The sequence below is a fragment of the Anolis carolinensis genome, unplaced genomic scaffold, assembly GCF_035594765.1.
Source record: "Anolis carolinensis isolate JA03-04 unplaced genomic scaffold, rAnoCar3.1.pri scaffold_20, whole genome shotgun sequence".
In the NCBI taxonomy this organism is placed as follows: Eukaryota; Metazoa; Chordata; class Lepidosauria; order Squamata; family Dactyloidae; genus Anolis; species Anolis carolinensis.
The window spans coordinates 1,360,620-1,377,672 of NW_026943830.1; the positions used below are offsets into that span (position 1 = coordinate 1,360,620).

The following is a 17,053-nucleotide window of genomic DNA, read 5'->3' on the forward strand; positions in this document are numbered from 1 at the left end:
CAGAGCTCCCTGTCAGCCGTCACCACACCCAGTTCCTTCAAGTTCATGCCAATCACTTCAAGGATACCATCCATCCATCTTGCCCTTGGTCGGCCTCTCTTCCTTTTTCCTTCCTTTTTCCCCAGCATCATGATCTTTTCCAAGCTTTCCTGTCTTCTCATGATGTGGCCAAAATACTTCATCTTTGCCTCACTGGAGGAAGGCCCTCCAGTGAGCAGCCGGGCATTATTTCCTGGAGGATGGACTGGTTGGATCTTCTTGCGGTCTAAGGCATGCTCAGGATTTTCCTCCAGCACCAGATTTCAAAAGCATCTATCTTCCTTCGCTCAGCCTTCCTTATGGTCCAGCTCTCGCATCCATATGTTACTATGGGGAATACCAGTGCTTTCACTATGCGGACCTTCGTTGCCAGTGTGATGTCTCTGCTTTTCACTATTTTATTGATGTTGGCCATTGCTCTCCTCCCAAGAAGTAGACGTCTTCTGATTTCCTGGCTGCAGTCTGCATCTGCAGTGATCTTTGCTCCTAGAAATATAAAGTCTGTCACTGCCTCCATGTTTTCTCCCTCTATTTGCCAGATATCAATCAGTCTGGTTGCCATAATCTTGGTTTTCTTGATGTTTAACTGCAGCCCGGCTTTTGCACTTTCTTCTTTCACCCACCCTGGTGATAAGGCTTCTCAGCTCCTCCTCACTTTCAGCCATCAAAGTGGTATCATCTGCATATCTAAGGTTGTTAATGTTTCTTCCAGAAATTTTAACTCCAGACTTGGATTCGTCAAGCCCCGCACGTCGCATTATGTGTTCTGCGTACAAGTTGAATAGGGAGGGTGGAAGTATACAGCCCTGCCATACTCCTTTCCCATTCTTAGATTGTTTTATATCTGTTTGGGGCTGTATATTCAACTTGTAAGCAAAAGACAGCACATAAGTACTTAATTGAGCAAGTTAGTTTTTTTATTTACTTTGAAATGTAAAAAGATGTACAGCTGTTTTTAAATCACCAATCCAAATTTGAAAAGCATAAAGCAGATCTAAATATCAAATCCAGAAACTGTGAAGACACTCCACAGAGTTAATTTTGCTTCCTGATAATTATCCTGTCCTTTCTTGAAGACTGCAAAAGGGCAGTCATGGCTTTCCAATTTTCCTTTCATAGCTTTGAATGTTTTTAACTGTTTATCTGATAATGGGTGTGTGTGTGTGATTGGTTTTACTGCTAAAATATGAAAATGAGGAGAAGGGGCAATATTCTCCCTTTGCCTTGCACTCCTACAATGAGTGTTGTGCAAATGTCCCCATTGTGACAATGAATAAGACAAGACGCAATCAAAATGATCAAGGAAGCAAAGCAATTTCCCTATGAGGAATGGTTACATGATTTGGGGCTTTTTCAGCTATGAAAGAAGGATGAGTAATAGGAGACAACAATGCCCACTAAAAGAGAAGACAGAAGAAAAAGTAGTACATGTGGACTGATTAAATCGAAGAAACCATGGCCATAACTTTGCAAAACCTGAGTTGATGACAGGGCTCTTGGAGACTGCTCACCAATAGAGCTGTCAAAAGCCAAGCTGGCTTGATTGCAAATTGCAGCTAACAAGAGAATATATGATAATCATGAATAAAATTATGGCTGTTGTGGAGATTGGAGTTTTCATCTCTTTCATATGACAAGATCTCAAGAAGACATAGGATCAGACAAAGAAGCTGAATATAGTAGTTTCACTTATCCAACATTTGCTTATCCAGCGTCAATGTTTTTGCAATCAATGTTTTCAATACATTGTGATGTTTTGGTGCTTAATTTGTAAAATTGTAACCTAATTTGATGTTTAATAGGCTTTTCCTTAATCCCTCCTTATTATCCAACATTCTGCTGGCCCGTTTATGTTGGATTAGTGAGGCTCTACTGTACTAGACAGTCATAATGTACAGTTTAACTTTTGAATTTACTACTCAAGATGTAGCAAGCCACCAATGTGTATAGTTTTAATAAGATGATTGGTCAAATGACACAATGATCCACTATGAGGAATGCTGCCTCTTAAAAACCAGCACATCCTCTCCTAGACACATATATTGGTTTGGATATCCCCAATGAAATATCTACTATAAAGCAAACATCTTTATTAATTTCAGCGGTTCCAGATGATTAAGTGGTTGTTTTCACTTTGAGACAAGAGAGACTGAAACTAAAGGGCACACCTGTCAATTTCTGAATATTTCCTTCAGAAACGCCCCAAATCTGTCTCTCACATTTTTAAACATTGGCAGGTGCTTCTAAATAGGCGTGGTAGTTATTTTTAAACTTGTATTTATCATATGAGCATGCTTTACCCAGTTCAGAGATAACTGTCTTTCATCCTAGGGATCCAAAATGTGGCTGGGTCATAAAACAAGAAAAGTTACACGCAGAGCCATGTTTTGGCTAGCTGTAGAAAACAATCAAAACAGATGGGGAAACATGCTGTTCTGTGCCACTGCAGTCTTTGGATCATATCTGGCTACCTCCCAGCTTCTAATCTTATTCAAGATGACTCATTTTCATTCCTGGAAAGCCTGTGCCTGGATGGGCCAGCGAACAAAGGCCTTTGTTGGCAGCTTCTTTGAAAACACATTTACAAAACGTAAGGACAGATACCATAGCATTTGCTTAAAGATGTCTGGGATGGCAGAGCATAATGTAAGCCAGGGGTCCTCAAACTTTTTAAGCCGAGGGCCGGTCCACAATCCTTCAGACTGTTGAGGGGCCAGATTATCATTTGAAAGAAAATACAGACAAATTCGGATGCACACTGCATATTTGTCTTATTTGTAGTGCAAAAACAACAACAACAACAACAACAACAACAACAATGAACGAACAATACAATATTTAAAAATAAAAACAATTTTAACCAACATACATTTATCAGGATTTCAATGGGAAGTGTGGTCCTGCTTCTGGTCAATGAGATAGTCAAGTTAATTAGGGTTGTTGTTCGTTGTTGTTGTTCTGTGCCTTCAAGTCATTTCAGACTTTGGGTGAGCCTAAGTCTAAAATTTATTTATTTATTTATTATTTACTACATTTGTATCACACCCTTTTCACCCCAAAGGGGACTCAGAGTGGCTTACAAATTATATGTACATACAATATATTATATTATTAGCATAGCACAATATTAGCATTATATATTACTATATTGAACTATACCACTATACTGTAATATTATTAGTAATATTATGTGTAATGTAGACTATATAATTAATATTATTATATGAAATTATTATTAGTGTTATATTGTATTACATTATAATATTATTATCAATATTATATGTATATACAATATATTATATTATAAAACTGAGGGCGGGGGCCAGGTAAATGACCTCAGAGGGCCGCATCCGGCCCCCGGGCCTTAGTTTGGGGACCCCTGATGTAAGCTGTCATAAAATGACTCAACATGGCCAGACAGCCCGGAACACTCTCAGCAACCCATGTATATGTATGTGTCTGTCTATCTATCTATATCTTTATCTATCTATTAGCTTAGGGACCTGACGGTGCCCAGGTTATTAGACAAAGGCATTGTTTGTTTTGGGATGTTAGGTAATATCAAATCCAGATCCGTCGTTAGCTGGGTTCAGTACTAGCTGGATAAGGGTGAACTACAACTCCCAGATTCCCAGGGCAATCGCCCCCAAACACTGTTAGTATTTGCAGTTGGCCTTGTTAGGTCTGTGTTCCAAGTTTAGTCCAGAACCGTCATCAGCTGGGTTTAGGGCTCTCTGGTTAAGGGTGAACTACAACTCCCAGATCTGAGGTCAATCACCCTCAAACCAGGCCTGTATGCACAGTTGGCCATGTTGGGTCTGTGTGCCAAGTTTGGTCCAGATCTGACATCAGCTGGGTTCAGTGCTATCTAGATGCAGATGAACTACAATTCCCAAAATCAAGATCCATTCCCCTAAACCCCTGCAGTATGTTTAGTTGGTCATGGGGCTTCTCTGTAACAATTTTGGTCTTGGTCCATTGTCATTGGGGGTCACAATATAGCTGGATGCAGGTGGACTGCAACTCCCAAAATCAAGGTCCATTTCCCCAAACCCCTGTAGTATGTTCAGTTGGTCATGGGGCTTCTTTGTGTCAAGTGTGGTCCCAGCCCATTGTCGGTGGGGGTCACAGTATCAATGAAGGTACTGCAAAGTCTCATCCTCTGTGGCAAGTTTGGTCTAGATCCATTGTTGGTTGGGTTAACAGTGCTCTCTGGATGTAGGTCAACTACATCTCCTGTAAATCATGGTGAATTCTCCACAAACTTTTTGTTCAGTTGCTGATCAGTTCCTCTGTTTGCTGTGTGCCATAGGAAAGGATAGGAAAGGGTTAAGGTAGAGGCAGTGGGCGGGGTCATGCAAATTAAGGAACACTGGGATGTCCATTCTGGAGGAAAAACAGAGTATCTAGGATGAAATTGTCCCCGCATGAAAAACTTCACTTGGGTGGGGGGCAGAATGGTGTTTGTGGAGGACACTGGCAGGGTTTGGGCCACAGGTTCATGGTTCTCACTATAACCTGCATGTCAGTGGAGGGAGGGCCATGGGTGTCTCCTGCTCAGTGGGAACTATAGTTGTTTGTGGAGGTGGGAGGCTGTCTGTGTAAGTGGACACCTCCTCCACATACACATTTTCACTTTTATTATGTGTATGGATGGATAAAGATCTCTGCTACGTTTACTCCTAGCACAACAAAAGGGCTGCAGTTAAAGCTTAGAAAAAAACCTCACTACAACTGCAGTTCTATTACCATTTTGAAGTAAAAGTAAAGCACTTCATATCACGTGTGGACCTATAGGTTTTATAGGCAAGGAAAGATTGGAGTTAAGTTTGTCCTAGCTTTGAATATACTCTCTCACTGCTTCTTAAACTGTCTGTATCCTTAACTCACAAAAAAGGAAAATGAAAGAAGTCTACTTGAGACATATTTTAGAGAAAAAAAACTTGGGAACTCCATTTTCAAGAGTTTTGTGTTCTATATTAAATATTCCTGATTTTGTATCCAGAAAGAACAAGTTCTGCAGCTAAACTCAAACTTTATATCAATATATTTTGCAAACATATACTGTACTTTTTTTGTGAAAGCATTTCTAGAATTATGGTAGTATAATACATTCTTCTGAAGCTACTATTCACTCACTACAAGAAAAGCTACCAATTAACTTCAAGGCTAACTTACCTAAACTTGAATCTCAAAAATCCAGTTTGAGCATGTTTTCTTTTGCTTTAGTCTCTCTGTGCTCTCAAGGTTACAGGAGAAGCAAGACATCATCCATTCGGGTCCTTCCTGTTATAGACTGGATACGCTTGCATTATTTTTCCAAGGCAAATGGAAACGTTGAATAAGAATTCTGCTTACAGTAGATTAGCTTTAGTAAGAATATTAACAAAATATTTTGTATGCCACTGTTGAACAAAGCTGTTTATTGGTAATAACAGAAACCCACTTCAGACTGTATGCTGAGACCATCGAGGCTCTCTAGCAAAACAAACCTGAAGGTATCAGCTTAAATTCAGATAATAGTGTCAACTAGAGGAGACCTACTTAATCAGTCCAACTGACATTCATGTTGATTTACCAAGTTACCATTGATCCAATGAGACTAGTATGCGAAAATGGAGCATAACAGGTATTATACTGTACTATGTTGTTATCCATCCTGAAACTAGGAGAGGTTCGGGTAACATTCTCAAAATATTTATACAGTAGGGTCTCCTTTATCCAACATTCGCTTACCCAAGGTTCTGGATTATCCAATGCAGTCTGCCTCCCGCCCGGATCCTCAGCTGTTTCTCTAGGCAGCAAGGACTGAACTTCTTACACATTTAATTTTCGACAATGTTACTGGAAGTTCATTTTATGCAACTCTGTCTTTATTTGTAGTCAATTTGTTAATAGCCAATGTTTTTGTAGTCAATGTTTTCAATATAGTGATATTTTGGTGCTAAATTCGTAAATACAGTAATTACTACATAACGTTACTGTGTATTGAACTGCTTTTTCTGTCGATTTGTTGTAAAACATGTTTTGGTGCTTAATTTGTAAAATCATAACATAATTTGACGTTTAATAGGCTTTTTCTTAATCTTTCCTTATTATCCAACATTTTTGCTTATCCAACATTCTGCCGGCCCGTTAATGTTGAATAAGTGAGACTCTACTGTATATGATGATGATGATGATGATAATAATAATACACTTTATTTATATTCCGGCCTGCTGTCCACAGACCTCTCCGATCTTTTTGCTGGCATGTCTGCATGGGGTGCCCTTTTACCTTCCCACCGAGGCGGTGCTTATTGATCTACTCACATTGCATGCTTTCAAACTGCTAGGTTGGCAGAAGCTAGGACTGACAGTCGAGAGCTCATCCCAACTCACGGCTTCGAACTGCTGTCCCTCCGGTCAGCAGCCTTTCCTGCAGCTAGGGGCTTTAACTGCTATGCTAACGTGGCCCCATATAGCAAGAAGAATAATGTATCTGATTCAATCAATACCATATGTCAAGGGCAGACAAGTGATTTTCCCCCTACACCTGTCAAAAACTGTTTTGAAAATGTTTTATTCCTTTGATGAGGTCTTTAAATTGTACTCTTCTCCATCTTTATTCAGTACCAGTCCCCACTGATTTCAAAAGGGATTACCCCAAGTTTAAGCGTGTATAAGACTGTAAATATGCCTCCCATTTTGCCTATATTTATCTTCAATAGAACTTTCCTGATGTGGATTTAAACAAACTAAATAGAATAATCATTGTGTGAGTTATTTTTCATTCAGAGACTAGGTTATTATTTTTGTTATATACCAAAAATAACATCTACTTCAGAAGATACTTACCAGCCTTCTGCCTTCCAGCAAAGCAGAAAGTGAAGGATAACACTACCAACCTTTGTTCTATTTTTTTTTGCATTGATTTTTTTGTGTTTAGTAAGTAAAAACTGTAATTACCTACCAGATTACTATCCTTTAGCAAGACACAAAGCTCTAGAATAAAATCTCAGGCTTCTTTTCCCACTTCCAAAGAAATATTCACTCTACAGAATTGGTTTAAAGAGGGGAATGGGATCAACCTGCGACAGTAATTTTTATGGCAATATGTCTGTTTTGCTGTTATTATTTCAGGTGCAACGAGTGTTCATTTTTAAATCAAAAATAGAAAAAAGAATGGAGAGAGACAAGTTGCTTCCTGGTCTTTCTCCAGGCACAAGAAAAGAGATGCACTCAGAGACATTTTTTCAAGAGAGAATGGAACACAATATGTTAATACAATACAACATTAAATGGGTATAACAAAACTTTCCAGGCTCTAGAAAAGAGAAATGTAAGTCTCTAACATTAGCATCAAACACTGATGATTAATAGGTTCAAATACCAATATAGAAAACTGCTGTAATTTCAGTTTCCTCCCATGTAAATTAGGGGGCTGATTTTGTTGCATTTAATAATCTTCTGAGACCGCTTCCACACAGCTGAATAAAATCCCACATTATCTGCTTTGAACTGGGATATATGGCAGTGTGGACTCAGATAACAAAGATGTTGTGGGATTTCCTGCCTTGATATTCTGAGTTATATGGCTGTGTGGATGGGTCCCAAGTATGTTTTCCCCCAAAGAATAACTGTTCTTCTTTGCAAACATCAAAGTCTAAGAACTATATGTATTTTTAAAAAGATATTATGCCCAAATTAATTTTAGCTATTAAAATTGCATCATAAAAGTACAAGATTTCAGGCAGCACTTCCAAACCAAGAGCCCTGGAAGCAAGGAATCCCAATTACAAATAATCTGCATTTTGTTTTCACTGACAAAGGCATACATCCATTACATTGTGATCATAACACAGTAACGGAAAACACCATTCTTTTTGCAGTATAACTGGAAGTTACATAGTTGGGAGAATGGCCTCACCAAATGGAAAAATATCTCCAGGCTCCAGTGCTGGCTCATGCTGAGTCTTGTGCTGCTGAATGCGAATCTTTAGTTACTTTCTAAAAAGTAACTAAAAGTATACAAAATTATTTTTGAAAACCCTTGCAGACAGTCCCCAAGTTATGAACAAAATACGTTCTGTACATTTGTTAAGTTGAATTTCTTTGTAAGTTGGAACAGGTACATTTTTAAGTGTAATTCCAGCCATATATATATGTGTGTGTGTGTGTATGAGTAGTGCACAGGAAAAGGTTAAAGACTCTGGGGTGTTTGTTTTGCTGTCTGTGCCCCTGTTCTGATTATTTCACCTCACTTTCCGAGGATCTGGGATCTGATCCCAGTTTTTCTGCTTTAAACTGGAATCTATGAGTCCACACTGCCAGATAATCTGTGATAAACAGAAAAGCTGGGATCAAATCCTGGGATATAGGGCCTGTCTGGAACGGTCCTATGCTATAATTGGCATGTTGTGGAAACAAGGATTGGTGAGAAAACTTCAGTGGAGACCCCCTTTCCCCCATGAGTGAATTCAAGAGTGAATTTCCCTTAATAGGGGTAGATTTCTCTCACTTCCTGTTGTCTCAGCCCCCTTCTTCATTATGAGTTCTTTGTAAGTTGTTTGTTTGTAATTCTGGGACTACCTGTACTTTAATGATAACTAGCTACGTCAGAAGTCCCTACATTGCAACTTTTTTTAACCATGTAACCTAACCCCTTTATTACAGTCCATAGGCCAAATTCCAGGAATGACCCGTTCACATCAGTTCTTTCACAGCCAGACCTGGTGGCAGAGACTGCTTCAGTTTTTCAACCTTTTCTTTGTCAATGATGACCAAGGAATACAAGATACCGACTGCATCCAACTTTGAACTTGACATTATCTTTGTTCTTCTATGCTCTGATTCTCTACTCTCTCAGCCAACACACTCAAAGCACCATGAAGGAGTAAAGACTCATCTGCACCAATATCACTCTAGTCCAGGGGTCCCCAAACTAAGGCCCGGGGGCCGGATGCGGCCCTCCAAGGTCATTTACCTGGCCCCTGCCCTCAGTTTTATAATATAATATTTTTATATCAGTTTTAATAATATAATATTGTATATACATATAATATTTATAGAAATATGATAATGTAATACAATGTAATACTACTAATATATAATAATATTAATTATATTTTATATATTACATGTAATATTACTAATAATATTACAATATAGTGGTATAATTCAATATAGTAATATATAATGCTAATATTGTTCTATTATATCTATTGTATATAGATATAAATATTGTATTTTTCTTTCATTGTTGTTGTTGTTTTTGCACTACAAGTAAGACATATGCAGTGTGCATAGGAATTTGTTTATTTTATTTTTCTTCAAATGATCATTCGGCCCCTCAACAGTCTGAAGGATTGTGGACCGGCCCTCTGCTTTAAAACTTTGAGGACCCCTGCTCTAGTCACTCTTTTATCTTCTACCTCCCAAAAGCTTCCTTTTCCAATCAATCTGGTAAAGTTGCTTTTATATTTCTGCAAATAGTGGAAAGGGAAATAAAAGCAGAACTAGGTACCAAAAGCAGGAAAAAGAAGCAACTTCCTTTCATGGTATTCACAGAAGAACTTCCTTACAATGAATGTCCAGGGTGGGAGAAAGAACTCTTGTTTGTTTGAGGCAAGTGTGAATGTTGCAATTGGCCAGCTTGATTAGCACTCAATAGCCTCGCAGCTTCAAAGCCTGGCTGCTTCCTGCCTGGGGGAATCCTTTGTAATGTTAACTGGCTCCTCCCAACAAAGGAATCCCCCAGGCAGGAAGAAGTCAGGCTTTGAAGCTGCGAGGCTATTTAGTGCTAATCAAGCTATTTAGTGCTAATCAATTGCAACATTCACACTTGCCTCCAACAGACAAGAGTTCTTTCTCCCACCCTGGACATTCCACAGATATATAAACCCTAGACCTCACAACCTCTGAGGATGCCCGCCATAAATGTGGGCAAAACATCAGGAGAGAATGTTTCTAGAACATGGTCATACAGCCTGGAAAACTCACAGCAACCCAAGATCAACAAACTATAGCCCAGGCCCCCAACACTCTGAGAGACCGTAAAAAGGCCCTCTGTTTAAAAAATGTGATGACCCCTGAACTAATCATTATACTACATAGGCATTTCACCATCAGCACCACATGAGTGTTACGTTAAATAGGGGAGATCAACCATCAACTACTACCAGCCTAACAGCCAGTGTGCAAACATTAGTGAGTGACACAAACCTAATCAAGCCCTTCACTTTACAAAATTAGCATGGACTAGGGGTACTTAGTATAAATATAAATACTGTAAATAAATAAATAAATATTTCTATTTTGCAGAATGAATGCAGTTTGACACCATTATATCTGCCATGGCTCGGTGCTATGGAAGCCTGGATTTGCGGTTTGCTGAGGTATCAGCCCTCTTTGGCAGAGAAAGCCTGCAAAACTACAACTCCCACAATTCTATAACATTGACCCATGGCAGGTAAAGTGGTGTCAAACTGTATTAATGTAGAAGCATCCTGAAAACAGGTGGAATGCGTAGATCCATAAGGAATTAGTCATCTTGTGTTTTCTTAGCCTCAAACCCACCTCACAGACAATTTAGGGCCTTTCCATACAACCATATACACCAAAATATCAGGGCAGAAAATCCCACAATATCTGCTTTGAACTGGATTATCTGAATCTACACTGCCATATATCCCAGTTCAATGCAGAAAATGTGGGATTTTATTCAGCTGTGTGGAAGGGGCCTTAGTTAATGATAATTATGCTGTTAAATGTGGTTAGGATAAGCAGTCCAGGATGGTGCAATTAAAAGGTTTAAAGAATGCTATTACAGTACTTCCTCTCTCCCTCAAAAAACCCATCCAATAAGCTATATGGTGTAGCCTTTCACAGGTCCACTGCATCCCAGGCACAGGATCGGGGGGGGGGGGGGGGGTACTTGTTCAGTCTTCCCAGATTCCGGAGTCCTTCAATCCCTCTGCTCAGATGCCTCCGTCCCCAGAACTGTCTCCTCAAATATTAGCCCCTCGGGTGGCGAAATGGGTTAAACCAGTGGTTCTCAACCTTCCTAATGCCGTGACACCTTAATACAGTTCCTCATGTTGTGGTGACCCCCAACCATAAAATTATTTTCGTTGCTACTTCATAACTGTCATTTTGCTACTGTTGTGAATCATAATGTAAATATCTGATATGCAGGATGTATTTTCATTCACTGGACCAAATTTGGCACAAATACTCGATATGCCCACATTTGAATACTGGTGGGGTTGGGGGGGGGGGGGTAATGATTTTGTCATTTGGGAGTTGTCATTCACCTACAACCAAAGAGTATTCTGAACTCCACCAATGATGGAACTGAACCAAACTAGGCACACAGAACTCCCATGATCAACAGAGAATACTGGTGGGCACTGACCTTGAATTTGGGAGTTGTAGTTCACCTACATTCAGAGAGCACTCTGGACTCAAACAATGATGGATCTGGACCAAACTTGGCACGAACACTCAATATGCCTAAATGTGAACACTGGTGGAGTTCTGGGGAAATAGACCAGGGACATAGCCAGAAAAAAGGGTGGTTGAAACTTTTTTAAACAAATCATGAATAGTAGTTCCATAACAGCCGGGCTGTGGCACAGGCTGTTGAGCAGCTGCAATAAATCACTCTGACCATGAGGTCATGAGTTCGAGGCCAGCCCGTGGCGGGGTGAGCACCCGTCAATAAAAAATAAAAAATAGCCCCTGCTCGTTGCTGACCTGGCAACCCGAAAGATAGTTGCATCTATCAAGTAGGAAATAAGGTACCACTTATAAAAAAAGTGGGGAGGCAAGTTTAACTAATTTACGACCTGGAATGAGGAAGTGCCATCAGAGTGGATGATGAAGCAGCTGCTCCCCCCTGTGGCCAGAATCGAACATCCCCTTAGGAGAAGGTTAAATTGCCTCTGCGTCTGTCTGTTTCGGTCTCTGTTTGATGTGTTTATGGGCATTGAATGTTTGCCCTATGTGTGTATAATGTGATCCGCCCTGAGTCCCCTTCGGGGTGAGAAGGGCGGAATATAAATACTGTAAATAAATAAATAAATAACCAACCAGTGCAATAAACAGATATGGACTGACATGGTGACTATAGGAACAGCCTAGTTTATACTTGTGGGTTATGTGATCAAATGTGATTTTATGGTTTTTAAATGTCTCTAATTGTTTTAACTGTATTTTATTATTCTATTTAAATGTCCATTTTAATTTTGTATTGTGCTGTTAAAGCATCTAATAGCTGCCTGTATGTAAAGTCGCCTTGAGTCCCCTTTGGGATAGAGAAAGGCGGGATAGAAATATCGCAAATAAATAAATAAATAAATAATGCAAAATAATTTAGAAATCAGGCTCAATCAATAAACTTCAGTGGACACTCAAGACAGATAAACTTCAGTGGACACTCATGGGGATTTGGTTAACCCAGGCATGGGCAAACTTGCCCCTGCAGGTGTTTTGGACCAACTCCCACAATTCCCAACATCCGGTAGTAATTCCTAACACCTGCAGGGCCCAAGTCTGCCCAGTGCCCACCCCTGGGTTAACCAGTTAAAATTCATGAGCAAACCAGGTTTTCTTAAAACTTGAAAAATTGGGGGGGGGGGGTTGAACCCCTAACCCTCTCCTCTTGGCTACAGCCCTGAAATAGACCTTGACATTTGGGAGTTGTAGTTGCTGAGATTTATAGTTCACCTACAATCAAAGAGCCCCTTGAACCCCACCAACAATAGGTAAAGGTTTTCCACTGACATGAAGTCTAGTCGTGTCCGACTCTGGGGGTTGATGCTCATCTCCATTTCTTAGCCAAAGAGTCGGCCGGCATGACTGCATGGAGTGCTGTTGCCTTCCCACCAGAGCAGTACCTATTGATCTACTCACATTTGCATGTTTTCAAACTGCTAGTTTGGCAGAAGCTGGGGCTAACAGCGGGTGCTCACTCCACTCTGCGGGTTCGAACCTGCGACCTTTCGGTCCGCAAGTACAGCAGCTCAGCGTTTTAACATGCTGCGCCACCGGGGGCCCTACAATAGAACTGGGCAAATTGGGCTTTTGGTGGGAGGTTTTGCCATCTGTTTCCAAAAAGGAAGAGAAGGACAGGTAAAGAGCCTTTTCTGTCAAACCATTTCCCAAGACCATCAGAAATACAGTAGAGTCTCACTTACCCAAGACCCGCTTATCCAAGTTTCTGGATTATCCAAGGCATTTTTGTAGTCAATGTTTTCAATATTTGTGGTATAACATGATGTTTTGGTGCTTAATTTGTAAAATCATAACCTAATTTGATGTTTAATAGGCTTTTCCTCAATCCCTCATTATCCAACATATTCGCTTATCCAACATTCTGCTGGCCCGTTTATGTTGGATAAGTGAGACTCTACTGTATTGTGATATTTTGGTGCTAAAATGTAAATACAGTAATTACAACATAACATTACTGCGTATTGAACTACTTTTTCTGTCAAATTTGTTGTATAACATGATGTTTTGGTGCTTAATTTGTAAAATCATAACCAACATAATTTGATGTTTAATAGGCTTTTCCTTAATCCCTCCTTATTATCCAAGATATTTGCTTATCCAAGGTTCTGCCGGCCTTTGTAGCCTGGATAAGTGAGACTTTGCTGTATGTGTTTTCTGATGGTCTTTGGCGATCCCTCTGACACCCCCTTGCAACCCCCTCCCCCCCCGGGGTCCCGACTCCCAGGTTGAGAAACGCTGGGCTAAAAGGTTGGAATCCAGGGATAGCGGATGAGCTTTCGTCTGTCAGCTCCAGCTTCCCATGCGGGGACGAGAGAAGCCTCCCACAAGGATGGTAAAACATCAAACATCTCCTGGGCAACGTCCTTGCAGACAGCCAATTCTCTCACACCAGAAGCGACTTGCAGTTTCTCAAGTCGCTCCTGACACGGGGAAAATAGCTCCTCAACCAGTGTCCCCCAATTCCCATGTACAGCCTTAATCCGTCTCCTCATACGCCCCAGATCGGCACCCCCCCCCCGCCCGAAATGTCTTTGGACTAGTCTCCCCAAATTCCCCAGCCACTCCAAATCCCTCAGTCCTTGGCTCCGTCTCCCCAGATCTCCCACGGAGAGATGGGACTCCGAATCCATCTCTCCAAACGCCTCAGTCTTTTGCTCTGCCCCTCCCTTTCCATGTCCCTCCCCCCCCCCAAAAATCAAGCCCCCAAAGACACCCCCACCTTTCCCATCCCTCCCTCGCTCCCTCCAGTCCTGTCTCCCCGTTTCCCGGGCTCTCGCCCTCTCTTTATCATAAATATATAAATTATGCTAATTAAGGCCATTGCATATTCACGGGATCCCGTCCCATTCCCCGTTCCCCTCCCCCCCCCCCCCGGACCCCACTCACCGCCGCGCAGCCAAAAGGGACCCCCGATCGCCCCAGCGGGGCGCCTCCGAGAAGGTCCTTTCCGGGGCTTGAGGTTTTTTGCCTTCGCCCTCCCTCCCTCCGAGGATTCATTACACATTCATGGCACCGCGGAGGAAGGAGCCCAAGGTGGGAGCGCGCACGGAAAGGGGAGGGGGCAAGGGCGGCGCTCCCGCTCCTCCTCCCCCCTCGCCTTGGAGCCCCGCTCAGGCCCCTCCGGAGCGGCGGGAAAAGCCCACACCGGGCCCAAAGCCTAGGGCGAGCCCCTCCCCAGGCCCCGTCCCTCCCGAGGGGCAGAGCCGCGGGGCCAAGAAGGAGCCAGGGAGGCTTTTTGGCGACTGCGTCATGAGCATAATTTATGCCAAGGCCTTTGCCGCAGACTGCAGAGCCCCGGGCGGCCGCTAGGGGCGGGAGAGAGGCAGCCAGAGGCAGGGAGCTGAGCTCCCCCAGAAAAAAGTATCATCACGTTATGGATCTATTAACTCTTAAAATCAGGACAGTAAATAAAGAACAACACTCTGAAAACTGGGGAATTTCGGACAGGAAACAGTCAGGACCAGCTAACACCTCCCAATAAAGGAGTCCTCAAAGCAGGAATCAGCCAGGCCTTGAAGCTGCAAAGCTTTTTATAATAATAATAATAATAATTTTGGAGCCCCGGTGGCGAAGTGTGTTAAAGTGCTGAGCTGCTGAACTTGTGGACCGAAAGGTCCCAGGTTCAAATCCCAGGAGCGGAATGAGCGCCCGCTGTTAGCTCCAGCTCCTGCCAACCTAGCAGTTCAAAACATGCAAATGTGAGTAGATCAATAGGTACCGCTCTGGCGGGAAGGAAATGGTACTCCTTGCAGTCATGCCGGCCGACTCTTTGGCTAAGAAATGGAGATGAGCACCAACCCCCAGAGTCGGACACGACTAGACTTCATGTCAGTGGAAAACCTTTACCTGTTGTTGGTGGGGTTCAAGGGGCTCTTTGATTGTAGGTGAACTATAAATCTCAGCAACTACAACTCCCAAATGTCAAGGTCTATTTCAGGGCTGTAACCAAGAGGAGAGTGTTAGGGGTTCAACCCCCCCCCCCCCCATTTTTCAAGTTTAAAAAAAACTGGTTTGCTCTGTAGATCAATAGGTACCGCTCTGGTGGGAAGGTAACGGCGCTCCATGCAGTCATGCTGGCCACATGACCTTGGAGGTGTCTATGGACAATGCCGGCTCTTCGACTTAGAAATGGAGATGAGCACCAACCCCCAGAGTCGGTCACGACTGGACTTAACGTCAGGGGAAACCTTTACCTTTTTAATAATAACTTTGGGGTTTTCTGGCATTGTATATTTCTGCCGCTTCTGTGACTGTTCCTTTGTATTTTGATTCCGTAGCCCACTTGTCGATGGATGTCCAGAATCAGCAGCATCCACCGCGGTCCTTTTTATCCTAGGCGACGACCGAGCCAGTATAGACTTCGTTTTGGTTTGATTCTCCATAATGCTAATGGGTTAGGTGCTCTTAGTTCTGCTCCTCAGCTGAGGCCTCTCTGGCTTGGTTGGACCTGCCGGTAGTTACACTACCACCAGCACAGCTCTCAGTCATCATTGGAGCAGTTAAGCCCCCCCACCACGTTAAGGTGGCACCTGGAGGGGGGGGAGAAGGAGACAGAAGGCCTGATCCTTGAAAGCCAGGCGCAAGCCATCAGAACAAATGCAATTAAGGCCAAGATCGAAAAATCAGCTGATGACCCAAAATGCAAACTGTGCAAGGAAACCGACGAAACCATTGATCATATCCTCAGCTGCTGTAAGAAAATCACACAGACAGACTACAAACAGAGGCACAACTATGTGGCCCAAATGATTCATTGGAACTTATGCCTGAAGTACCACCTTCCAGCAGTAAAGAACTGGTGGGATCACAAACCCGCAAAAGTATTGGAAAATGAGCACGCAAAGATACTGTGGGATTTCCAAATCCAGACTGACAAAGTTCTGGAACACAACACACCAGACATCACAGTTGTGGGAAAAAAAAAGTTTTGGATCATTGATGTCTCCATCCCAGGCGAATTGATGAAACTCGAATGGATGAAAAACAACAGGAAAAACTCAGCCGCTATCAGGACCTCAAGATTGAACTTCAAAGACTGGCAGAAACCAGTGCAGGTGGTCCCGCTGGTGATCGGCACATTGGGTGCCGTGCCAAAAGATCTCAGCCGGCATTTGGAAACAATAGACATTGACAAAATTACAGTCTGTCAACTGCAAAAGGCCACCCTGCTGGGATCTGCGCGCATCATCCGAAAATACATCACACTGTCTTAGACACTTGGGAAGTGTTCAACTTGTGATTTTTTGATACGAAATCCAGCATATCTATCTTGTTTGCTGTGTCATAATAAAATAATAATAACTTTATTATTTTACCCCGCCTCCATTGGCTTACATATGGCACAAGGTGCCTAAAACAACACATAAAATAAACAGTAACTTAAGAACAACACTGAAAACGGGAATTTCAGACAGGAAACAGTCAGGGCCAGCTAACACCTCCCAAGAAAGGATTCCCCCAGGCAAAAATCATCCAGGTCTTTAAACTGCAAAGTTTTTTTATTATAATAATAATAATA

At 42.1% G+C, this 17,053-nt stretch overlaps 1 protein-coding gene and 1 long non-coding RNA gene across 3 annotated transcripts in view; one reads left to right on the forward strand and one right to left on the reverse strand.

Moving 5' to 3' along the window:
• Positions 1–14,776, reverse strand: part of pou6f1 (POU class 6 homeobox 1) — a 44,015-nt gene extending 29,239 nt beyond the window's left edge. Inside the window, exons 1-2 of one of the 2 annotated variants that reach the window (XM_008103533.3) lie at positions 14,422–14,522; positions 5,218–5,407 (exon numbers count right to left, since the gene is read on the reverse strand). Coding sequence is in view for 1 of the 2 variants with exons in the window: in XM_008103532.3 (XP_008101739.2) it covers positions 14,422–14,539 (118 nt within the window). In the remaining variant the exon portion in view is untranslated. Of the gene's footprint in view, positions 1–5,217; positions 5,408–14,421 lie in introns of both variants that reach the window. The other variant, XM_008103532.3, reaches the window with a different exon arrangement.
• On the forward strand, positions 14,444–16,841 carry LOC134294772 (uncharacterized). The gene is made up of 2 exons (XR_010001467.1): positions 14,444–14,568; positions 15,813–16,841. It is a non-coding gene; the product is annotated as an uncharacterized LOC134294772 (long non-coding RNA).
• Positions 16,842–17,053: the final 212 nt, after the last annotated feature.